Source organism: Dipodomys ordii, unplaced genomic scaffold (genome assembly GCF_000151885.1).
Source record: "Dipodomys ordii isolate 6190 unplaced genomic scaffold, Dord_2.0 Scaffold207, whole genome shotgun sequence".
Lineage (NCBI taxonomy): Eukaryota > Metazoa > Chordata > Mammalia > Rodentia > Heteromyidae > Dipodomys > Dipodomys ordii.
In genome coordinates this window covers 1,587,688-1,613,790 of record NW_012267423.1, presented here as the reverse complement: position 1 = coordinate 1,613,790, position 26,103 = coordinate 1,587,688, and the positions used below count along the sequence as shown (strand labels likewise).

At 38.1% G+C, this 26,103-nt stretch overlaps 2 protein-coding genes across 4 annotated transcripts in view; one reads left to right on the top strand and one right to left on the bottom strand.

The window, feature by feature from the left end:
* Fbxl13 (F-box and leucine-rich repeat protein 13) overlaps positions 1–6,941 on the top strand; it is a 171,049-nt gene extending 164,108 nt beyond the window's left edge. Inside the window, exons 19-20 of the mRNA XM_013035265.1 lie at positions 5,171–5,334; positions 6,731–6,941. Coding sequence (XP_012890719.1) covers positions 5,171–5,334; positions 6,731–6,941 — 375 coding nt within the window. The remainder of the gene's footprint in view (positions 1–5,170; positions 5,335–6,730) is intronic.
* A 3,963-nt stretch (positions 6,942–10,904) lies between these two features.
* Positions 10,905–26,103, bottom strand: part of Fam185a (family with sequence similarity 185, member A) — a 32,647-nt gene continuing 17,448 nt past the window's right edge. For all 3 annotated transcript variants that reach the window (XM_013035258.1, XM_013035259.1, XM_013035260.1), the window contains 3 exons: positions 21,981–22,076; positions 18,573–18,707; positions 10,905–11,931 (listed from right to left, as the gene is read on the bottom strand). In XM_013035258.1, the coding sequence (XP_012890712.1) occupies positions 11,834–11,931; positions 18,573–18,707; positions 21,981–22,076 (329 nt within the window). In that variant the 3' untranslated portion in view covers positions 10,905–11,833. The remainder of the gene's footprint in view (positions 11,932–18,572; positions 18,708–21,980; positions 22,077–26,103) is intronic.

The following is a 26,103-nucleotide window of genomic DNA, read 5'->3' as shown; positions in this document are numbered from 1 at the left end:
TAAATGGTGCCCCGATATGATATTCAAAGTTTACGCAATTATCTGTATCCTAGTTTTGAGTGTTTGATGATTTTCTTATTTGTATGTATAATGCATACTTATTGTAAAATAATTTGACTCATATAAAAGCTTAAAGGGGAAAGTAATAGTCCATTGCCAAACACCACCCAAGCATAAGTATTTGTTGGCATTTTATTCTTATTCTTCTAGAATATTTCCCTACACACAAAGAAGTAAGAAGTGATTGCAGAGGGTTTTGCATGTCGCTTTAAAAAATACAATTATTGGATGTAGTGGCACATACCTGTAATCCTAGTTCTTAGAAGGCTGGGACAAGAGGATAGTCAATTGGAGGCCAACCTGAACTACAAAACTGACCCTGTCTCAAAAACAAAAGGAATAGGTTGGGGTATAACTTACATGGTAGAGCTAACTCCCAAGCAAGTTTAAAACCCTGGGTTCAAACCTTATACTGACAAAAAAATCATTCTTTCCAAAATACAATATAACCTACTTTTTCTTTGAACATAATATAAGCATATCTCTATGTGAAGAAATAAAAATCTTGGGATTTGGGTTAATAGGGAAGGTTTCTCTCTTGAAACCCTACCAAGACTGAAGATGAAGTTATAAGGACTCATGTGATAAGAAAAACAGGAAGAGGATCAAGATTGACAAAATTTTTGACGCTTGAAAATAGAGGGACAAATTTAGCAGACTAGAGACAACCTCCAAGTATTATAGAGTGCTGGGGGCAGGGGCTGATTTTTCAGTGATTCTGGAGTCTGAACTCAGAGCCTTGCACTTGCTAAGCATGCACTTTACAACTGGATCCACTCTGCCAGAAAAATCCTAGCGCCTGGCTCACCGTTCTATGCCAGGCTTCCCAAAAGCCCACAGGAGATTTTTTTTTTCAAATGAATATTTGCTTCTTGGTCAGGTTTTCCCTGCAGCTACCTCAACTCTAGCCATTAAGTAATAGTAAAATCTCATCTTAGCCAGTCCTAAAATATCAAATAAAGCAGATGTGGCTCAAAGAGGATGGGGACCTGGATTGTGAGGCCAACTTCAAAGACCTTAGCAGTATACTAGGCCCTGCTCTTACCTTTGATCCTTGTGACATTGATTCGAAGTAGGAGATAGAATGAAATAATAGTTGGGAAAAAGAAAGAATAAATCCTTGGACATCAATAGCAAAATATTTCTCTCATATCCACCCTTTAGAGAGAAAGAGAATATAAAACAGGTGAGGACTTTGGAGTTGCATCTCTGCCTGTCAGAGAGGCAGAGGCAATGTGTAGCGGGTTCATTGTGTCTGAGTCTGGAGACCTGAAACAAAGTGAAAATTTAGAGACAGGCAATCAGAACAGAAGCTCAGAACTCACAGAGAGCCAGTCCCCCAAAGTCTTAGGAAAGCTGCCATGGGTAGATGAGGTCTTGAATGCATGCTTCCCTTGCACTGTAGCTAAAGGACTCAAAAGCAGCCCACCCTGGGCTTGATACCCTGGGACAGAATGCCTCAGAGTTAAAGCACAGAAGGACATCTTGTTTACAGGGATCTGGAGAAGAGCCGGGGCTGTTCTAGCCAGTCCCTCCAGCTCAGAATGTGCTTGTGATTTTTAGTCTGTCCTGCAGGTGAAATATATCTAAGGAAGAGACTGAGCCAGCTCACCCAGCCTGGCCTGGATTCGCACAACAGGACTTCTTGCAGGCTAACATGATGAAGCATTGTACCCCAAATGCTTGTTATCAGCCGTGTCTCCTGGAGAGTTCTCTGATAACAGGGAGAAGAGAGGACAAGGCTTTTTGTTTGTTTACTTTTAATGACTTTCATTTTACAGGAGGGGAAATTTGGAATCCTGAAAAAAGAAATAGGATACTGAACAAAAGACAGTGTTACTGGCAATACTTGCAGTATAAAGGGAGGAGGAAGGGATTTGCTAAATAATCTAGAAGGACTATTCAAGGACAAGGCTACCCTTCTGAATATTTTTTTCAATTTTAATTAATTTTTTTGTAGCTGGCTAACCTTTAGACATTGTTTCCATTTGCAGGCTTCAAAATGGCCACAAGGAAAATCAGTTAGAGATTTCATAATGGTTAAAAGAAAAAGAAATGGTCAGTGGATATTTTACCACCTATTAGAAAGGGTTGACCACTGACACATGGCTAATTTGTCACTTCTCTGCTGTGCTAACAGTCACCCAAAGCTCGGTGGCTTAAAACAACCACCATTTTATTTCCTCACAAATCTTGGGAGTCAGTTGTGTGGTTGTTCTCGTGTGGTCCCAAGGTTGTCTATGTAGCCATTTATGGGCTCTGTAGAGCTAGACCTGTCTCACCTCCATTAGGCTAGCTGAGCTTCTTCACAGGACGGGAACACATTCCAGAAAGGCAAGGTATGAGTGGTGGGGTAAATGGTGCTTGTGATTTTTAGTAAGTTGATTATCTTTTAAAATTCCCTGAAACTTGATAAAGAAAAACTAGAGGCCTAGGACTGTGATACTGTGCCTGTAATCCTGGTTCCCCAGAAGTGGAGAATACGGAGATGACCATCCAAAGCATACTCTGACATGAAAGTTTGTGAAACTCCATCTCAATCAATGACTGGGCACTGTGGCACACCCCTGTCGGTTAGCCCAGCTGCAGGGGAAGCACCAAGCACAATGGCTGGGGGAAGAGCACCCATCTTCTCCACCATGGGGAAGCACTAGAAGGGAACTGTAGCACCAGGCCTGCCAGGGCATAAATGGGACTCTAATTCAACACTATTCAATTCACACATAAAAGGGGGGAGGGTATTAGGGTATTGGAAGAATGGCTAAACATTAGGAGCACCTGCCTAACAAGCACAAGACTCTGAGTTCAACCCATAGTGCCACCAAAGAAGGAAGGAAGAAAGAGAAAATGAAGAAATAAGTTAAAAATAAAGTTAACATTGTAGTTATATTACGGTGATAGATTTGAAATTGTTTCCACTTTGCAAGTTTTCATTAATTTTTTAGTAATGTGCTTATGCTATTTCTAAATAGGAAATAACTTCATTTAAGATATAGACAGTGGTACACACCTCTAATCCCAGAACTTGAGAGGCTGAGGTAGGAGGATAACAAGTTTGAGGCCAGTCTGGGTTACATAGCAAGACCCTATCTCAAAAAAGAAGAAACCAAAACCAAAACCCATCCCAGAGAATCAATGGGAATTGTATTGGGAGTAACAATTGCTTCTGCTCAAGGAGCTGACCTTAGAACCAGGACCTTGGGAACCTACAAAATATACATCCTGTAAGATTTGTTTTCCAACAGGACCAGACAGAAATTCAGCCAGTCATCTCTACTTCCAGTTCCTGGCTCTTAGTTCATAAATCCCTAAAACATCAATAGGGAGCTTCCATCTGCAGAAAATGGGCTCCCTTCACCCACTGTGAACTCCACCTGCCCTCCACTTTCACGCCACTCCCACTGTCCTTCCTTTCCGCAACAATACTTTTTTTAATCTTTTCTCAATGACATCAGATTCTCAGAGACCCATATAGTATGGCAGGAATGTCTGAAGACATTTTTGTGAGAATCAGTTGCAGTACTAAACCTTGGTTCTGAGCATTAGGAAACATGGAATGCTTAGACAATGACAGCATCCATTTTCCCAAACTTATAAAGTGTACATTTAAAGCCAAAGGTCTTTCCTGCATAAGTCTCTTAACTTTATGTTAAAAATAAAAGAGCCAAATCGTGTGGTATATGGTTTGTTCAATGTTCAAATGTAAAATAAGAAATTAAATCCAGTTGGAAGGAAAATTCTTTTGGGGAAAGTAATCTATTCTATAGCAAGTCCTAGTTCAGCAATAAATTCAGAAGCTACACCTCAAGTAAGTGAAATAAACTAAGAAATGGAGTTGAATTACCTCTAGGACATCTGGCAAACTTGCAAGATGTTGGGATATATTTGGCAGAATTTCTCTGAGCAGAACCTTGATAGTCTTTCTGGCTTCTGCTCATCTTTCTTCTCCTGCCTCCAGACATCTGACTGACTTCCTTGTCCTCTCAACTATATGATTCTACCTCTTACACACAACCCACCAGAGATGCCTAGACCTTTCTTAAAGTAGTCTGGTCCTGTTGGGATGTATGTTTTGGTCCTTAAGGGATGTATATTTTTAGTATACATCATGTCCTTAAACTTATTTCAAAACTGATGAAACCTCAGAGTAGATTTTACGTTTAAAGGTAATTTACTTCTCCATAGCATATTTTGTAAGTTGCCATATTGATGTGACAGGTATTAGTAAAGGAAATTTGGTTATGTTTCCCATTCAAACTTGAGACTCTTAAATGAAAACATATTCTACTGGAACCACATGAGGAAGATATTTTTACCGATCTGATCTTGTTTGGAAATCAAGTTAAGCCAGTAATTTGGTCCACTTTGTAATAAACTAAGTGAAAGAAAATCTGCAAGTTTTCTGATTCTGTTATGTTTATGCTTAGATTCCTCACAAATCCATATGTTGAAACCCTAATTTCCCATGTGACAGTATGAGGAAGTGAGCAGTAAATAAGTTTAGCAGAGGCCTTGAGAATGGAGCCCTCAGATGGGGTTCTATCCTTTTAAGAAGAGAAAGAGACTAGATGTACCTCTCCCTGCCATGGGAGAGTATGGCAAGAGGCAGACACCTGAAAATGAGGATTCTCACCTTGATTTTGATTTTGACCTTAATTGTGCATCTCCCAGGCTTTACAGCTGTGAGAAATCAATGTTTACTGTTTAAGTCATTTAATGTATTATATATATGTGTATATATATATATATATATATATATATATATATATATATATATTTGGTCAGTCATGGGGCTTGAACTCTGGGCTTGGGTGCTGTCCCTGTGCTCTTCAGCTCAAGGTGCGGGCTCTACCATTTGAGCCACAGTGCCACTTCTGATTTTCTAGTGGTTCATTGGAGATTAGAGTCTCATGGACTTTCCTGCCCAGGCTGGCTTTGAACCGTGATCCTCAGGTCTCAGCCTCCTGAGTAGCTAGGATTACAGACATGAGCCACCAGCACCTGGCCTGTACTATATTTTTATCATAGCAGTCTAAGACAACTAAGTTATTGTTCTTCAGTGGGATAGAATTGTCTGAATAACCAGTACTTCCTTTGGCTGTGTGTTCAGATTACTGACGCAGGGATAGAGATGTTATCGGCAAAATGCTATTACCTGCACATTTTGGATATCTCTGGTTGTGTCCTACTTACTGACCAAACCCTTCAGGATCTTCAGATAGGCTGCAATCAACTCCGGATCCTTAAGATGAAATACTGTAGTCACATCTCCATGTAAGTATGCAGCTGAATAGGAAATACCTCAAGGACTATTTTCCAAGAAAACATAGTATGTGGCTTGGGCTTGGTAATAAGCTGTAGTAATCAGAGTTAAGAAGGTTATTGCATTTCTTTGCCTAACTAAAGTAAACATTTTGAGAATAAGTATTTCTCTAAAAGAGGATACTTGTTTACCAAGTTTTAGACATAGGCATTAGAGACTCAGAACTAGAAATTAGTCTTATTCAAATTATTATTTAAGTTTCCATGTTTCATATGAGCACATATAAATAAGACAAAAGAGTCACTTAGAATTTATTTTACTTTTTAAAGAAGTTAATAAGTTACTTAAGGGCATATTTTGTTCCTTTGTGTCTCTTTCTTTGGAATCTCACATTAATAGCCCTAACAAGATTTACAGTGCTTTGTTTATTTTTCTTTAGAGCCTAATTTAGAATTAAATAGCATTTAAAACCAGTACCGCCTCTTCTAGTTTCATTGTCCTACCTGAACTCCTATGTCCATGTAGCACAAGCTTAACTCCAAGTATGTTTTAAGGCCTGTTCCACATCAATTGGGTCAATTTTTTTTCTTTTTTTCTTTCCTTCTTCCTTCCTTCCTTTCTTTTTACTTCCTTCCTTTCTTTTTCTTTCTTTCTTCTTTATTTCTTCTTTCTTCCTTTCTTTCATGGTGGTGCTTGAACTCTGGGCCTGGGCACTATCCCTCAACTCTTCAGCTCAAGGCTAGTGCTCTACCACTTGAGCCATAGCACCACTTCCAGTTTTCTAGTGGTTTATTGGAGATAAGAGACTCACAGACTTTCCTGCCCATACTGGCTTTGAAGCACAATCCTCAGATCTCAGCCTCTTGAGTAGCTAGGATTACAGGTGTGAGCCACCAGGGCCTGGCTGGGTCAATCTCTTTACAATTAATAATCAGTGTAACTTACAGTCTCAGTAGTTGAGCAGGTAGCTCCTTCTTGAGTAAATATCATACTCAATCCAACAGAAAAAGCCAAATATTCATTTCTTTTTTTAGTACTGGTCTTGTGGTTCAAACCAACTTCCCAGGAAAGCCTTTCTGACTTCAAAATGGCTTTCTTTTCAAGGTAGACATGCTTCTTTCTGATGCCTTCTATGCTTCCCTTCTATTTCCTCCTAAGACCAGGACAGTATTTTTTACTGTTCAGTCATGAACTTCTTAAGAATCACAAACATCCTCCTGACAAAGCTTCATGGGCTTTCTGCAGTTTATGGATCTCCCTTAAGTTCATCTCTGATAATAAGACCTGCCTCAGTGCATGATCAGCCCATCTTTAGCAGGTGGTTCTCTAAAAATTCCGTCTACTTAAAAAAAATGTGTATTAGGGATTACTTTTGCCACTAGCTAATTCTAACCATTGTTATTCCAGGAGGGAAGCTCAAAGAATGTCCTCTAAAGTTCAGCAGCAGGAATACAGCTCTAATGACCCTCCACATTGGTTTGGCTATGACAGCAATGGCAAACTTCTTACAGGCCATCATAGTAACCTACCATTTAAGGGCCACTCTGAAGTGAAAATGAAAGACTTATACAGCAGTGAAGATGAACTATTTGACCTTCAGACTCAAGCAGAAAACTAGAACTTGGCAACTTTTCTTCATTTGATTTTACTGGCCTGATCTTAATATAAACAAGCAGCAAATCATTTGCTGTTCTCTTTCAAATACTAATATCTCTATACACATAATTAATTCTGACTCAGTGATTATGATCCCTAAACTTAACCAACATTAGTTGTGATAAAATGATCAAATCTAAGGTTATAATTAGAGGAAACAATCCCGAGATGTGACTCTTTTTTTTGACAAGGAATTTGTTTCCCTCTGGATAAGAAAAGAAAGCAAAGATGGTCACATAAGTCAAAGTCAAAGTTTGAGCCACAACTTTAAGGATGTGTGAGGTTTTATTATAAAAGACATAGTGAACATTTTAAATTATTTTTTTTTTGTTCATTGTGAGGCTTTAACTCAGAGCCTGAGTGCTGTCCCTGAGATTTTTTTTTTTTTTTTTTTTGCTTTGAATCACAGCTCCACTTCCAGTTTTCTGGTGGTTAATTAGAGATAAGAGTTTCATGGACTTTCCTGCCCAGGCTGGCTTCAAACCAATATCCTTAGATGTCAGCCTGCTAAGTAGGTAGGATTACAGGCGTAAGCCACCAGTGCCTGGTTTTAAATTATGTTTTAGTTGTACAAAGCAGTTGCCATATAAGAAAGCAATTTAAAATACAATGCACTTTGATCAATGGGAGGAATTTTTAACCTCCAATCCCCACCCCCAAAAAAGATGCTAGGAGGTATGAGCTGTTAGTTTCATATCTAGATTGTGTGTGTGTGTGTGTGTGTGTGTGTGTGTGTGTGTGTGTGTGTGTGCGCGCGCATGTATATGTGTTCAAATGCATGTGCTTGAACTCAAGGCATGGGCACTGTTCCTGATCTCTTTTTGCTCCAAGCAGCATTCTACTACTCGAGCCACCAGTCCACTTTTGGCTTTTTTGGTGCTTAATTGGAAATAAGAGTTGACTTGGAGAAAATCATTGATTTTCCTGCCGCTGCTTGCTTAGAATTACAAACCTCAGATCTCAGCCTCCGCCCCTCCCCAGAGGGTGAGGGGAGCTCATTTATGCATTTTTGATATGACATGGAGTTTGATAGCACCCTTGAGAAATCAGAGTTCTGTTCTGACTGCCACACACAAGCTATGTCAGTGATATTCAAACACTATTCTATTTCCTTAGTTACTTGTCTCTTACTTGGGGTTAATCAGTGTTATTTATTGTACATCACAAGTTTGAAATAAAAACAGGGAAAAGGACATAAAAGTTACATTGAAAAGTTTTAAAAGAGCTGTCTATTTTAATAATCTTTGAAATATGTGGTGGAAAGGTTCTTGGGAGCTGACAAGGGAATGAGCCAAGCAGAAAGTGTTAAGATCTGAGCCAGAAGACTTAGCAGGACTTGAGTAAAAGTGAGGTTTTTAACTAAAGCTGAGATTTCTGACTGCTACACAGAAGTTGGCTTCAGAAGCCTAACCACCAGTGTCTCACACACATATAGGAGAGACTTACAAAGGAAGCTGCTTCCTAAAGGAATAACCCCTATATGCGGAAGACCAGGCTAAGGAAAAACGTGCTCAAGAACTTCAGAAGGTTGCTTGACATCTTACGCACAGAGCTTGCTCAAAATGATTTTTTTTTTTTTTTGGGCGGTCGTGGGGCTTGAACTCTGGGCCTGGGTGCTGTCCCTCAGCTCTTCAGCTTAAGGCAAGTGCTCTACCACTTGAGCTACAGCGCCACTTCCGGTTTTCTGGTGGTTTATTGGAGATAGGAGTCTCACAGTCTTTCCTGCCCGGGCTGGCTTTGAACCGTGATGCTCAGATCTCAGCCTCCTGAGTAGCTAGGATTACAGGCGTGAGCCACCAGCGCCCGGCCAAAATGATTTTTTTAACAACTCCTTTACACAAGAACAGGCTCATTCATTCATTCTTCAGAAATAATTAGAGGTACAGAAAAGGAACAAAGTGATAGGTAGGTGTTAGAAAAAGTAAGCTATGCAAAACAGCTGAATGCAAAACTCAAATTAAGTATTGTGTCTGTTCTGAGGCTTGAACTCTGGGTCTGGATGCTGTCCATGAGCTTTTTTTTTTTTTTTTTTTTGCTCAAGTTTAACACTATACCACTTGAGCCATAGTTCCTCTTCTGGCTTTTTGCTAATTAACTGAAGGTTAGAGTTGCACAGACTTCCCCGTGTAGGCTGGCTTTGAACAGCGATCCTCAGATCTCAGCCTCCTGAGTAGTGAAGATTGTAGGAAGTTCATTATAACTTTAAACATACTGAAGTGACCTATCTGCCTATGGTTGGGTAGTTTCATCAACTTTTAGTAATGAAAATTTTCATATCATTGCATGAGAGTGAAAAAAAACCTATAAAATTTGTCTGCCTCAGTTTCCTCTCTTTAACACATACTGTTGTAGGGGACACGAGAAACTGAGAAGCCATGGCTTAAACATCCAAATTACAAGTCTTTATTGGAGAATCTGTGGACTGCTGGTGGGCTTTTGTCGCAAAGACCAGCAGCCCCAAATGCAGCTAACACAAAACTTATAGAGCCCCCAAACCACATCAGGTTTATGGAATTTGCCCAAATCAAAGTAGCAAAAGCAAAGCAAACCAGATGAGGACACTTAAACCTAATAAAGGTGTTAAATATAAGCAAAAACAAATCAAATGTGGACACAATCAAGGGAAACCAAGGACCAATTATCTAAGGAAAGTGAGGCTTCTCTGGAACTCAACAAACTCAAGACATTGTAAAACAATGTCCTCTAATATCAAGGTATATTGTTTGAACCTCGTCTTACTTCAATACCATAACCATATCAAATATGCATATCTCTCAGCTGGGCAATTTCTGATTTCATGAAGATTTAATGAGAGAACATTGAGGCATCCTACAAGGCTTACTTTTTGTTTTACAAATAAGAAATTAAAGGCAGAACTGGACAGCAATTAAAAACATGAGACTATCATAAATCACAATATTTGGAAAAGTTTATTAAAATACTTTAGAACAGGCTTAATCATAAAATATAATTCAATAAATATCTCTATTGTGTAAGTGTCAGAAGTGGACAAAGTTTGAAAGAATTTATAAAATAGCACTATATAGTATGTGACTGTAAAAAGGAAAATCTTCATGCATCAGGCAATAAATAACTGAATGCTTCCTTCCTCTAGTGAGGAATAATCTTAGATCATATAAAAGACAGTTAAGAAGAGTAGCACCTGCTTCACATTTATAACATTCACAACTTAAATTTATAGTGATGCCATAAGAACTGGGTAGAACACCTGTCACATGAAGAGCTACAATAGCAAGAATTCTAAGATAGCTGCCCTCTGTGACTAATGCTTTTGTATAATCTCTTCTTAAGTGGGAACTGTGAAGGGGATGAGATACCACTCTGATGGCCACATTACAGATGGGAAAATAGCAATGGATTATCTATTAAGTGAGGCCTTTAAAAGCAGAGTTTTCTCCAGTGTTCAAAGAAGTCAGATGTTCAGTGCATGAAAAAGGCTCAGCATATCACTGCTGGCCTGCAGATAGAAGGCGCTGCATAAAATGGAGATGGCTTGACTCTAGATTTGCGTGATTGTGAGCTGACAGCAAGAAAATGGATGTCTGTCATACAGATATAAGGAACTGGACTTTAGCTGCAGTCTAAATAAACTTGGAAGTAGATTTCTCCCTAGCACCTCTGGAGGAACTCAGCCTGGTCAACACCTGGATTCCAGCTTTGTCATAACCTAAGCAGAAAATTCAGCTAAGCTGGGCTCCTGAACTACCCAGCATGAGATTGTATTATTTTAAGCTGTTAATTTTGTGTCTCTTTTTATTTATTTATTTTTCGGCCTGGTCATGGGGCCTGAACTCTGGGCCTGGGCGCTGTCCCTCAGCTCTTCAGCTCAAGGCTAGTGCTCTACCACTTGAGCCACAATGCCACTTCCAGCTTTTTTCTTTTTGCTTATGTGGTGCTGAGGAATTGAACCCAGGGCCTCATGCATGCAAGGCCAGCTCTCTACCACTGAGCCACCTTCCCAGCCCATGTTGTCTCCTTTAATTTGAGGTCTTGCTTTTTATGGCTTCAGTTCCTTACCTACAGTTGATAAATTCCAGAAATAAGTATTTCATATGTTTCAAACTGTGTGTCATTCTGAGGATCGTGATGGAATACTGTGCTGTCCCAGTCAAGATGTGAATCATGCCTTCTCCGGAGCATCCATGTGGTACGTACTGCCTGCCTGTTAGTCACCTGACAGCCATCTTGGTTTCTAGGGTAGCTGTTAGTGTCATCAGAGTACTCCTGTTTAGGAGTACTGGCTGCAGGGTCCAAGATTAGTGATACTAGCAATCTGGATATGCCAAAGAGAAGCCATATAAAGGATGTCTTCTGAGTGAAAAAGAAAGAAAATAGAAGCAAATAAATAAATGTATGCAGAGATTGCAAAGATCTACAGTAAGAAGTAATGTTTTATCTGTGAATTGTGAAGAAGGAAAAAGTCATGTTCATTTTGCCGTGGTAACTGATATTCTAAGCTTATAGCCACAGTGCACAAGTGCTTAATTATTATGGAAAATGCATTAAATTTGTGTACATATTTACAAGGAAAACATATTCCCGATACAGGGTTTGGAACTGGGTGGCTGCAGGCATCCATTGGGAGGGGAGTTGTCTCAGCACCTCCCCTGAGAACAAGTGGAGGGAGTACTATCATTTGTTACAGAGCAATAGAAAATACAGTAGCTAAACACACACTTTGAAGAGGCTTCCTACACATTTCACCAGTATTTGTTCCCAATGCTGCTTTATTTTCAAGATTCATATGAACATAAATATTTGCCGTATCATCATCACAAGTCTGCTACTGTTTAATAACATAAATAACTATTCGAACTCTTCAGTTCTGCAGTTTTAGGGACTGAAACCAGCTTTGATTTCTAAAACATACAATGCCTTCTGGGGCAGTAGCATTAATCCAATTTTCATGTCTCTTTGCTTGATTATGTGTCCTGGAATATAAAAATGGCATAAAATTATATCTGACTGGACATACAGATCTTAGCAATACATTTCAAAAGCCTACAAATACCTTAGAATGCCAAAACCTCTTAGTGAAGACAGTAAAGACTTGGGAAAGAGCTGCTAAGAGGTTCTATGAGCTCCCTCATCTCCTGTCACTTGTTACAGCTCTGGAAGGAAAACTTTCTGGTTTTGTTGTTGTTATTTGATTTTAACATTTGCTTTATTTCTTGAGACAGCTTTATTGAAGTATAGTTGACAAAATAAGCATGTATTTGAAGTATACAATGTTACAAATTTTGATATATATTAAAATCAGTGAAACCATTTCTTCATGAAGACAGTGATCACATCACCCCAAAGTTTCTGTGTCTCCCTCGGTAATCTTTTCCTCCTGCTACAGGGTGGACCTGGAATGTCCCCCAAAGGCCTAAGTGTGAAAAGATGAGCTTTCAGCTTTGCACTTTCAGATCTACCCAAATACAGACTCCAAGTTCTGTCTGCTTAGCCCTAAACACACCTGTATAATTAGCATTAGCTAGTGCAAAGAAAACTCTGGGGAGAAATTTTCAGAATTTAATTCTCTTGTTTAAAAATGGACTATAAAGTGAGCTTCTTCCTGCTTCCCTCCCTGCTCCCACTCCTAACCCTGAAAGAGTCTTTGTTAATATACAGCGATACAGAGAAAACTTCTATTGCTACTTTATTCGCAGTCTGGATTATTACACTTTGGAGCCTCAGGATTGCAGGGTTCCTCCTCACATTAGAAATATCACCAACCCTGAACAATTAGAAGCACATACTAAGTATTTCAGGGAGGTTCCCTCACAAACCTTAGCAGCTGACTAGAAAAATAAATCATACACTTATGAACAAACATGAAAAGAATTACTCAATGTTTATTAACACATACACTTTACAAACAAAATCTCTAACACCATATCCATTTCTACTCCAAAGTATAAATAAAGCAATTTTTCATTATTAACTACTTTCAATATTTCAACAAAATCACAACTCAAGACATTTTCTTTCTCTCTCTCTCTTTCCTTTCTTTCCTTCCTTCCTTCCTTCTGTCTTTTTTTTTTTTCCTTGTCGGATGTGGGGTTTGAACTCTGGGCCTGGACACTGTCCTTGCACTCTTCAGCTCAAGGCAAGCGCTCTATCACTTGAGCCACAGCACTACTTATGGTTGTCTAGTGGTATAGGAGTCTCATGGACTTTCCTGCCCAGGCTGGCTTTGAACTGTGATCCTCAGATCTCAGCCTCCTGAGTAGCTAGGATTACAGGCGTGAGCCACTGATGCCCGGCACAACTCAAGGTATTTTCACAGCAAGTTTTTACTGACAGAAAATATAGTTAGTTTTGGTATCCATTAAGTTTCTCCTCAAATACCTGGAATACTAATAACAAAGTTAATAGCAATCATGTTTTGAGCAAGAATTTAATTAGTAACTTTTGCCTTAGAAATAATCTTACAGACCCTTCTTCAGATCTTTTCATCAGCAATGTCTACTGCTATCTATTTTTTTCCAACTCACCTATTACAACTTTCATTTCTAAAAAAAATGCAATTTGTTTTTTTAAAAAGCATTTCTTATGTCTTAACTTTTAGAATACATGGAATATAGTTATAACTATTTTATTTTCCTTCTCTGCTAATTCTAACATCTGTGTGAGTTCTTGGTTGGTTTCAGTTGATTACTGCTTTCATTATAGATCATATTTTATTTTTTTTCTTGGACTATCTCTGACAGGATACTAGACATTGTGATTTTAGTCCTAAATAGTTCTGTATTCTCATAAATCTTGAGCATATCAAGGATGCAGTTAAGTTACTTAGAAAGTGTAAGTATGTCATCTCTAGATTTTATTATTTGTTAGCCACTTTTGTTAGTGACCAGTTTAAGGCAATTTGTTTCCTACTACCAAAGTGTTCTACTCAAAGCCCCATGAGTTAGAACTTTTGTTTCCAGTCTGGTGGGTGGAATAGGCATTATTCCTAGATCTTTGTGAGCATGGCACTCTAGTCTCTCTAGCACTTTGTCCTACCAAACTCTAGGTGTTTTTGTCTCTGTAGACTCATCTCAAGGAATCTGCCAGGCTCTGTAGTAATTCCTCCTATTCTCAATAGTACTATGTTGACGCCCATCAAGGCAGAGATGTGAATTAGTTGTGCTAAACTGCAGGGATACTATCAGCAGACCTCAGACCTCTTCTCATTTGTTTTTCATTCCTCAGTGACCATTTTCTTTCATTGTTTGATGTATTGAAAATTGTTTTGTTTTTCTTGTTTTTTATAAAAGGTGGCTTGGTGGTACATTTTGGCAACCCTAAATACCTCGGGAGGCAGAGGATTAGACCTATCGGAAAAACAAAAAGAAAAGGACTGGGGATGTGGCTCAAGTGGTAGAACACAAGCATAAGGCCCTCAAACTGGGGTCATTTGTTTCTGCTTGGAAGGTTACTTAGTCTATTTAACTTCATCTTGCTAGGAGGACTTCACTGTTTTTCTGTCTTTTCAAGAATGTCATATAAACATGAGTGGCCATTACATAGAAAGCCTGAAGATGAACAGAAGCAAAACCTCATTCCTGAGCATATCTACCTAGCTGATAAATGTGCAACAAGCTTAGATAAAAGCAAAACTCCAAGGTGGTCTTAAAAAATAGCATTATTTCTAAAAGCCATATCAAGACTACTTTTTTTCTCATTTGGAGAGAAAGCACTATCTCTAGATTTAAAAAATAGCATCCCATAAGCTTGCCCCACTTTCTTTTCTCCACCCATAAACCAACTTCCCATTATAAACTACAAAACATAAATCATCAAGTATTATATATAATTTATATATATTTGGTCCAAAGATAAGCTGAGATTTCTAACTTGCTGTTTTAGTTTGATGGAAAAACAGATGATTATATATGCTGTATATTTTCAAATAGACTACAAATAAGTGAACTCAATTGTGCCAGCTTCCCTTCTAAATTTATAGGGACAAACACCAGCCCTTTAGCAGAATAACTCTAATATGCTTTGAATATGTAAATTGTGAAGTTGACAAAGACTTTGTACCATATGCATTTCTGCTGAAGATTGATAATCAAATTTCATAGTTAAATTAATGAACCAATAAAATCCAATAGAGAAATCAACTTACTACAAATGTTACCTAAACCATTCACAGACCATTACATGTCCCACATATGGATAGAACACAAAACGGAAAGTTCTCATTAAAAATTAAGATAACATAGCCAGATGTATGTAGTGTGTACAGTTGTAATTCCAGTTACTCAGAAAGGATTACATTTTAAGGCCAGCTTGGGAAAAAGTTAGGGAGACCTTATTTCAAAAACAAGCTGGGTATGCTTCCAGCTGCCCTGGAGGTGAAAATAGGGAGATCAGGGTCTGCCTGAAGCCTACCAAGCATATCATGAGATTTTTGTCTTCAAAGCAAACTAAATAGAAAGCAAAAGGACTAGTGTGTGGCTTAAGTGGTAGTACTGGAAAAAAAAATCAGAGAACACACTCCCGAAAGAATACATGTTATGCATAATTTTGAGTATTTTAGTAGGTAAATATCTTAGCCTGAGAAGTCTTGGGCTTTCTTTTGACTTCGGAACAGCACATTATAGTCACAAATCATTGTAAGAATTATACAGCTGAGAGTTATTTATCAGTGACAGCAACAGCAAGGGAAACCATGGAGCTGGAAATCAAATAAAATTACAGGGTGACACATAAAAATCCTGTGGGAAGCCTGAGCCCACAGGACTAAATTTTACTGGCATGGCTTCTTGAAATTACCCAGTAGAAGTCCTGTTACAGATAATATACAGACCTCTTAGCACAGAGAGGAGTATTTCTGCTGCTATGCCTCAAAAGCTCTCTGAGTAAGGCCCAGATGGGCTGAGCTCATCTGCTTATAATAACAACTCACATATAAAGCTGCTCATTATTTCTAAAATTAAGTTTCAGAGTGGAAATCTCCCTGGGGCGGGGGGGGGGGACCAATCTGCTCTGATTTCCTGAGTCACTTCAATAATTTCATCTACATGATAAAAGTCTGAGGCTTTTGGGGGACCAAATAGTTTAAAGATTAAACAAAACAATGAGTTTCTCTCTTCAAGAAAGACTGCTGCCTCTTTACCTGAGCACCCTCCACACTAACCCTCTAATACATGTCTCAGAGATGACCTCCATATCTACCAGGGGTCCAACTGTGCAGAGTACCCTCTGGTACTGAATAGGACTCTGCTAATCAATATCTTCCACCCCCCTTCTTTTTGGTAGAACTGGGAATTGAACTCCAGGTATTATGTTTACTTGAGCCATGTCTCTCCCCACTCCCCACCACCAGTCCTTTTAGTTTTGGTTTGTTTTTAAGATAGGGTTTCTGCTGGGCGCTGGTGGCTCATGCTTGTAATCCTAGCTACTCAGAAGGCTGAGATATGAGGTTCATGATTCAAGCCGAGCACCAGTGGCTCACACCTGTAATCCTAGCTACACAGGAGGCTGAGATATGAGGATCATGGTTCAAAGCCAGCCCGGGCAGGCAAGTCCGTGAGACTCATCTCCAATAAACCACTAGAAAACCGGAAGTGGTGCTGTGGCTCAAGCAGTAGAGCGCTGGCCTTGGCTGAAGAGCTGAGGAACAGCACCCAGGTCCAGCGCTCAAGCCCCATGACTGACAAAAAAAAAAAAGGGCTTCCTGCTTTTGTCCAGGCCACACTTGGACTGTGATCCTCCCATCTCAGTGTTCCTAGTATTCTGGGCTTGCCTGAGCTGTGATCATCCTATCTCTGGCTCCCATGTATCTGGGATCCTAGACATGCAGTACCATGCCCAATTAGAACCTTGATTCTTACACTGTTGAGTACCAGAGGCCTCTTCTATAATTTGGTCCTTCCTGGTTTAGAAGTAGGGGTCCAAGCACAAGACATTGTGTAAATCCTAGAGCACTATTGAGACTGTGATTGACTGCAGAGTTGTCTGGTATTTGAATGATACCAGTGGAAAACACTGGTTGTGTAGTGCCCTGGTTGTCTTGTTTGACCTTCTGCAGTAATCCTGTCAAAAGACAGGAATGTATCCCTGAATGTACTTATCTTCATATTTCTAATTTCTTGTTATCAACCTTTGAGAATGTATCTCTTAAGAAAACCCTGGGCCAAGGGTTCATTTTCCTGACATCACATTATCTGACCTTTTCCGCTTGACTCATACATATACTAGATATTGCAAATAAGGGAAACCATGGGACCTATTTTCTTTCATGCATGTGTTTCTAACGCATTTATAAGATTATCTCTTTGTTGCTTTGTATGTCCCTCCCCCACAGTATAACCCCTGCTTTCACTATATTTGATGTCAGTATAACTTGTGGAGGAGATGGGGAAAAACCAGTTGTTTAAGGATACAGGTGGACCTGTTGCAACAATGAGAAGTACAAGTTGTCATGTCGAAAACGAGCTTTACAATGTTGGTGGGGGGGGGGGAGGATTGGGACTGGGGGGGAGGGGGGAGGCTGGGAAGGGATGTGAAGGATAAACAAAGGAGGAGGCTGCAATGCTTGGTAAGAAATATACGCATTATCCTGCCCATGTAATTGTAACCCCTCTGTAGTATGTTCACAAATAAAATTAAATTAAAAAAAGAAAACCCTGGGCCAATATTAGACTATAAAAGCAGAGGTTGGGAACGAAATCTGCAGAATAACCATGCTTGTCAATAAACCCATTCTTCACTCCAGATGGTGTTGGAATATTATTTAATATTGAGATAGTATGATAGATCACCGCATGAACATTTCTTTAGCCAGCGCCCTAGAATCTGTTGGTCAGAACCAGCAAGATATAACAACACAGTTTAAGCAGCTTCATAATAACTATGAAGTAATAAACAGCTTCCTAACCAAGTAATTTCAATGTTTTCCTTGATGCCATTCACTGAAATTTAATAGAAAAATCCACCAGTGTTTATTATAGTACTTATCAAAACAATGTATCTATAAGAAAAAATAGTATAGCAATCTGTGTAGCTGGATGTAATGAAATATATGTGAATATTTTTATTATTATTATTATTATTTTTTGTCGATAGTGGGGCCTGAACTCTCAGCCTGGGCACTGTCCCTCAGCTTTTCAGCTCAAGGCTAGCCACAGCGCCACTTCCAGCTTTTTTTCTGCTTATGTGGTGCTGAGGAATCGAACCCAGGGCCTCAGGCATGCAAGGCAAGCATTCTACCACTGAGCCACCTTCCCAGCCCCATAAACATGAATATTTTTGGACAGAGAGTTTGCTGTACTAAAATAGCAAACATCAATTTCCTATTTAAAGTTATGTAAAGTTATCTTTAATTTTGCATTGTGTGTTGGTTTTTAAGCCCAAGAATTAGAAAGCAGCCATTCCAGGCAATGTTTCAAATCAGTACCTAAGCTAGCAGTATAAAGAGTGCTCTAAAGTAACCTGTGAATGTCTTTTCAAGCTGTATCATGCTATGCTAATCACCAACACTAAATGTGACAATAAAAAGAGCAAAAGGACTAAAACTGCAGTGAACTACACCACATTTCTACTTATAAATGGACAGTAGTGATCCTCATAAGGTAAAATGCAGTCTCCTTACCAGTAATTATTATACCATCGTCTTTATGATCTTTAGCCATTTCCTGAACATTGACCTCTGGGTTCACATCAACCTCTTTTCCTGATAACTGTAAGTAGGTTTGAAGAGAAGATGGGACCTTGACAGTAACAGAGCCTGTGATAAATTTAAAGGAGAATTTATTAATGCAAAAGAAAATCAAAGCATCATATCTGTATTATCACTTGGACTGAAAACTGAGGCACTGCTTCTGGTTTTCTGTTCTTAATTCTTTAGCAGTTATTTAAACATCGGTATCTTTTCTTACTTCCAGATAGTCAAAGTTTGCTTACTCTCAAGGCATTCACAGTAACTTCTTCAAAGTAGGACTTCTGCCAATCCTATCCAGTTCATCAGTATCACAAAAGAATACTACACAGGAAGTATCCAGGCAAGACATACTATTAATTGAGCACTTACTAAAAGCTGGCCACTTAATAAGGTATTATTATTATTCAAATTATACACATAAGAACTTGTTCCAGGGGCTATGACAGCTAAGATCAGAATGCGGGTCTAGCTCAATGAGCACAAAGCCCATACTTCCAATGCCAAGGTATTTCCCACACTACTATCTGATCACATTATAAGACTTGTGACTTCACTGATCATTATAATCAACTAGCATCCTGAGCTCTTATACCTTCAGTATTACCTACTATGTGAAAGGGGAAAAATAACAAAAAATTAAAAGGATTATTCAAATTCCAACTGCCTAAAGTTTCCTTTGAAGGGATTATAGGTTTTTGAGTAGCTAAGGCAAAACATTTAACTTTCTTTCCAGCACAATCTGGTTGTAATTCAGACTTCTAAAGGAATAAGTAGAATAAAGTACTCTGTTAGCTGTGGAATCATGTGTCCAAACAATTATGTAGGTTGCAGGAAAGATTTAGCAGCACAGTCCTATTTCATTAGGATCTATCTGTTTCTCATCAAATAAAGGGAGTGAAGAACCCCCTATCAAAAAGCATTAACCCCATCTTTTGACAAAGATAGCCAGGATGATGTTGATTACAAATGATGGGAATATTCCTTTTGGAACCCATTTATTCATGAGTCATAATTTTCCTTCTAGTCTGCTTAATATAAGCCTTAGTCACCTTAAGTCATTTCATCTTCTCAGTCTTTCTTACTGCATACATAAATCTGGAGTAAACTGATAAACGTTCATACTGATTCCTCAAAATCAGTAAGTAACAGCACACCACTGTATCTTATTCATTAAAATGTGACTTGCTTTCCAGGGTTCCCATGAAAACAGTGCAAGAGAATCCCCATATAGCAGATAGGAGAGCTTTGGGAAGAAACAAAACAAAAACAGCCCTTTAAAATTTCAAAATGAATAAAGATGTGTTTTACTATCAAATATATTTACATGTGTGTGTGCACATGCTAGTACTGGGGTTGAACTAATAAGGGCTCACTAGGCTTTTTCCTCAAGGCTAGAGCTCTACCACTTGAATCACATACCACATTTCTACTTCCACCTAGAATTTTAAAAACAAAATCATGGACTTGTTATGTTTAAATGTCTCAAAAGTGAGAATGTTCCTAAATGAACAACATCAACATGATCCTAAATTTTTTTTTTTTTTTTTGCCAGTTGTGGGGCCTGAACTCTGGGCCTGGGCACTGTCCCTCAGCTCTTCAGTTCAAGGCTAGCACTCTACCACTTAAGTCACAGTGCCACTCTGGCTTTTTCTGCGTATGTGGTGCTGAGGAATCGAACCCAGGGCTTCATGTATGCAAGGCAAGCGCTCTACCACTGAGCCACCTTCTCAGACCAATCTTTTTTTTTTTTTTTCTTTTTTGTGCTGGTTCTGGGAGTAACATGAGACCAGTAAAGAAAACACAAAACTGTAATTGTAATTAAACTTTGAATCATCATATGTTATTTTTTTTGGTCGGTCATGGGGCTTGAACTCTGGGCCTGGACACTATTCCTTAGCTCTTCAGCTTAAGGTGAACGCTCTACCACTTGAGCCACAGCACCATTTCCAGTTTTCTGAGTGGTTTATTAGAAACAAGTCTCATGAAAAAAAAAAAAAGAAAAGAAAAAAAAGAAGGAAGTTTCACGGAGTTTCCTGCCCAAGCTGGCTTTGAACCACAATCCTCAGATCTCAGCCCCCTGAGTAGCTAGGATTACAGGCGTGAGCCACTGATACCCAGCTTTCATGTGTTATTTCAACAGGTTGTGGGAACAACATTCAACCAATACTTGAAAATATTTTAAGTAGATAAAAAGTCTTCAAAATTTTTTTAAAGTTTTTGTTTCCTTTTTTTTTGCCCATAACTGTCTCCTAAGAGCTGCTTATTCAAAGCTTTGTTTTGTTATTATTCGTAGGTACTTTAATGGTTTATAGTTTTTCTCCATAAGAGAGTGAGAGTATATGACTTACATGGCATTTACAATTTACCCTGAATTAGTAGTTTAGTGAAGGTATGAGAATACTCTGTTGTTAATAAAAGAGGGGAGGGCATCCTGGGAAAGTCACACCTGAGTGTTTCTGACCTCAAGGCTCTGTAGGTGTGCCTTGACACTCTTCACAGGAAAACTTAGTGATGAAAAACTATTATGTGGCAAAGACATTTTTAATAGCAAGAACAATCAGTCTCTGCAAGGAAACACTTTTCTTGTTCTGGCCAATATGCAAGAACTTCTAGATTTTATTTTTAAGACTTTGTTTTTGAATTGTTTTATAGAGAACTATAGTTCTTCACGTTGTGTACTCAGGCCATGTCAGCCCTCCCAACTACTCTACCCAACTCACTTGTCACCATGAACACATGTGTTCATGCACACACAAATACACATAAACTTAGCTTTCAGATGAATAAGAAGTATGCCATTTTAAATAAAATGTTTGGACTCAGAATAAATTATTTGTATGGGAAATGAAATTTAAAGGAGAGACATGTCATAATATTTCAAGAGATGAAGTCAACAATTGCTTTAGGGGACCTTTGTGATGTCACCTGTATGTTAGGATCACACATTACAACAGACAATTATTACTCACAGTGATATTCTGAGGAGGTCCTCTTATAGGCTGGTAGGAAAGTTCCAACTTATGGAAACATTTTCCCTCCAAAGAATATTTCAGATATAACATCTGAAATACCCACAGAGTAACATTAAAAATCTGCTACAACAGACAGTTTAAATAGTACAACATTTTTGTTTATACTACAAAGGGAAAGATCATCTTTGTGGTCATCGGCCCCAAAAGTTGTAAAGATTATTCATCTAGAGAGCTAGGAGACCAGTCTTTAAATGAGGTTCTACCAGAAGAAAGTTGTTTGAAGGAATTACTATGTCAGTATGGGTAATACGACCATCTGTTTCCTGAGTGTTATAGAAAATCTTCCTTATTTCACATGTTGGCTCACCTTTGTGTGATTTCAATTCCACTTTCCCCAGCTGGCTGACATAAACATCTATGGTGCCCTGCTGAGTGGTGGCTTTTAGACATCCACAGGAAGAATCTGGGAAGAAGGAAAGAAAACAAGTATAATTATTTTTACATGAGAAAAGGAATTATAAGCTTGCAACGAAAGGCTCACTCTACATCAGGATAAGAAACTTAAGAGTCTTTCAAGGTATTTTTCTTCTTCTTTTTTTTTTTTGGTGTTTCCTCACAGTATTTTTTATTTCCTCATTTTTGGTATTTCCTCACAATCTTTCTTTTGTATTTTCTCACACTTAGTGCTATCAATGTCATTAAAATGAAAAGAAATCTAGAAACCTACACTTAGACAATTAATAAAAAAATTTTCACAATAACTTCTCTAAAACCTAATTACCTGGAAGGACAGACAGTATGCAGGCAACAGATCTTAGACGGCCAAGACCCTTAAGCATTATTGCTATATTTCATTTACTATTATATTGACAAATTTAGTAAATGTCCAGTATTTACAAAGAAGTCAGCCTCATGTCAACCTCATATGCTGTATATCTATATCTGTCTGTCTGTCTGTCTGTCTGTCTGTCTATCTATCTATCTATCTATCTATCTATCTATCTATCTATCTATCTATCTATCTATCTATCTATCTATCTATGCAAAAGCAAAAACAAAGTGACATGAGAATGTCTCACAATTTCTCCATTTGGCAAACTGGCTACTACTAGAAAGTGTTCCTAAGAGTAAAGATTATTCTCAGAGTGATAGAGATTTGGGGAGGCATCATGGGAAGGGTGAAGCTTGTTTTCATCTAGTATTCCTTTCCAAGTTTCTGGAATTGAATAGATATTTTTAAAGCAGAGCAAGAAAATCATAATCCTTACTTGACACTCAAATTTCTCTATGCTGTCATTGACCCCAGTTTTCAGCCAGCCGACATTCTAGTTCAAGGGAAAACTGACAGAGTTAAGGAAGTTAGAGAATGACCTGAAGAGTCAGTGCTAATTGATTAGTTTTCCCATCTCCATAGCAACTGAATGTAGGTTATATAATATCTAAATATCCTAATAAGGCCACAGTAATTATCTATAAAAAGCATATTTTAACAATAGCTTTTATTATTTCCAAGTAGGCACAGAGGTGCAGTGAAAATTTTGTGAAAAATATTTTCTAAATGTGGAGAGAGAATACTGTAAAGCTCACAAAGATAACATTTTAAAACAAATTTTATATGTCTGTAATTTTAGCTACTCAGGAGGCTGAGACCTGGAGGACTGTAGTTTGGAGCTAGCATGGGCAGAAAACTTCAAGATACTATCAAAAAACAGCAAAAAGCAGAGCTGAAGGTATGGCTCAAGTGGTACAGGGCCAGCTGTGAACAAAGCCAAGTGAGCACCCCAGACTCTGAGTTCAAGCCCTGGTACTAAAACACACACAATTTTAAATGACTCCAAAGACAGAAATGTTGGCATAAACTACACCAAGTCTTGCACCACAATCATTTATAATAATTTGTCTCCAATCTACCAAAATTGCCCTTTTTCAGATCCAATTTATTTAGTTTTCAAGTGCGAAATGGAAATACCAATGTTGGGGAATCAAGCCAATAGGTAAATAGTATAAAATAGCTGGAAAAATTTGACTATTTTGCTTTTGGGTCCTAAAAATTTCTTTTAAACCCTCCTGCTACATCCCAGAAGAAGGCAAGATTTTTTTTTTTACATTATGGTTAAAAAATATGTTGACTATATAATATGCACATGTATTATTCTAAGTTGAACAAAGTAAAAGATTTAAATATTAGTTTGATCTTGCTTCCTCCCTCCCCTGCCATGAAAAATGAACAGCTAAATAATTACATCCTAAGCCACAAAGTAATGACATCTTTATATCATCAGTTTTGAGCTCTGATAATGGCTCATGATGTTATAGGGTATTAAAAAATTAAAACCCAACATAAAGAAAAATAAGAAGTAACATTGGAAACTATTCAGCAAAACAAATCCTAGTTTTCTTGTTTTCTGTAAGGCAAATTATTAATTTCTTTTTTTTCTGGAAATCTACATTGTAGTAAAATTCTTTGGATCTTAGGAAAAGGCTTAAGATGCTGGTAGGAAAAGTATATTCCAGCAGAGAATTGTCTAATATTATAATTCTGGACAAAATCTTTCTAGAATGACAGACTACTGAGTTTTCTTGGAAAATTAAATGAAAAAGGCGACTATGTCAACCATCAACTTAACAAAGAGGTATTTACAATATATACTTCTGTTAACTAAAGAAAAATAACTACGCTTGAAAGGCTAAATTTTTAAATTTTGTGGTTTTCCTTTAGATAAATGGAGAATATTCTTAAAAATGGCCAGGCATGTTTAAAGAGTTAATATTCCTAGTTTTAACCCTAAAAGTTTCAAAATATAAAATAAGAGCAACCCCCTCTACTTTCTTGGGAAGCTTCACTAACTGTAATAGCAGGGAAGAGTATTTTTGTGGGGGAATGGCAGTGGGGTTTGAACTCCGAGCTTTGTACTTGCAGGCAGATGTTCTACCATTGAGCGGCCTCCAGCCCTTTTGCACTGGATATTGTTGAGATGGATCTTGCTTTTTTCTCAAGTTGGCCTAGACTATATGGTCTTCATATTTACAGTTCTTCTATGGCTGGGATGACAGATACATGCCAGTACATGCATGAAGGCTCATGAACTTTTTGGTCCAGGCTGGCCTTGAACTTTGATCTTCCCAATCTTAGCTTCCTGAGTAGCTGGAAAGACAAACATGCCCCACTGTGCCAAGCTATTCTATTAGTGGAGATAGGTTATCATAAACTTTCTGTTCATGCTGGCCTTGAACAATAATCCTCCCAGTGTCTGCCTACAACAAATTTTATATATAGGATATAAAGATTTGATTTGTTTTTGTCAGTCGTGGGGCCTGAACTCTGGGCCTGGGCACTGTCCCTCACCTCTTCAGCTCAAGGCTAGTGCTCTACCACTTGAGCCACAGCGCCACTTCTGGCCTTTTCTGTTTATGCAGTGCTGAGGAATCAAACCCAGGGCCTCATGCATGCAAGGCAAGCACTCTACCACTAAGCCACCTTCCCAGCCCGTATATAAAGATTTGAAAGGTAGAATATTAAGGTCACTTCAAGTTTTCTAAATTAATGCTCTCTAGGCATTCTGTATTAGGAAAGAAACAAAGAAGAGATGGGGCTTCTAAAAGGCATACAACACACATACTATCTATACATATATATATATATATATGTATATACACATATGTATATACACTATATAGCTATACACTGTTCAATTATAGCTTTAAAAAGCATATATATATATACACTATATCTTTAAAAGTATATATGTATATACTATACATACACATATACATACATCTTTATATATGTATACACACATATATACATACATGTTTGTATGTATATATACATATCACACACATCTTTACATGTATATCTATATACATATATGTATAGAAATGTACATATATACTTTTTAAAGACGTATAAAGATAAAAGAGAAAGATGAAATTAAAGCTGTTATATATAGCTTCTGATAATGTCTTTGAGAAGACAGAGAAAGTAAAGCTAGGCAAGGAGCTCTTAGCAAGCCTTCCCACAATTATTGCCAGTCAGCTCTGCTTTCTCCTGCTTACTCATTTGTATCAAAGGATGGCCCCTGTTCCAGAAGATAGCTATTATAGGTTGCGCATCCCAAACCTGAAAATCCAAAATATTTCCAAATTTGAAACTTTTTGAGTGCCCATGTGAGTGGAAAATTCCACATCTGATCTCATGTGATGGGATGTTATCAAACTGCAGATACACCAAAGATACTGCATATACTATGTGTGTGAGGTGTGCATGGAACAAACAAATTTCATGGTTATATTCAGGGCTCATCCCCAAGAGATCACAAAATCTGAAGCACTTCTAATCCCAAGTACTTTGGATAACAGATACTTGGCTTGTATATAATATATACATATATACAAATTATAAATCCAGTATCTCTTAGGGAGTGAAAAGCACTGGAAATAGTTAATAATCTAATAGTAAATACAAGTATAAAAACTATTTTCTTCTCATC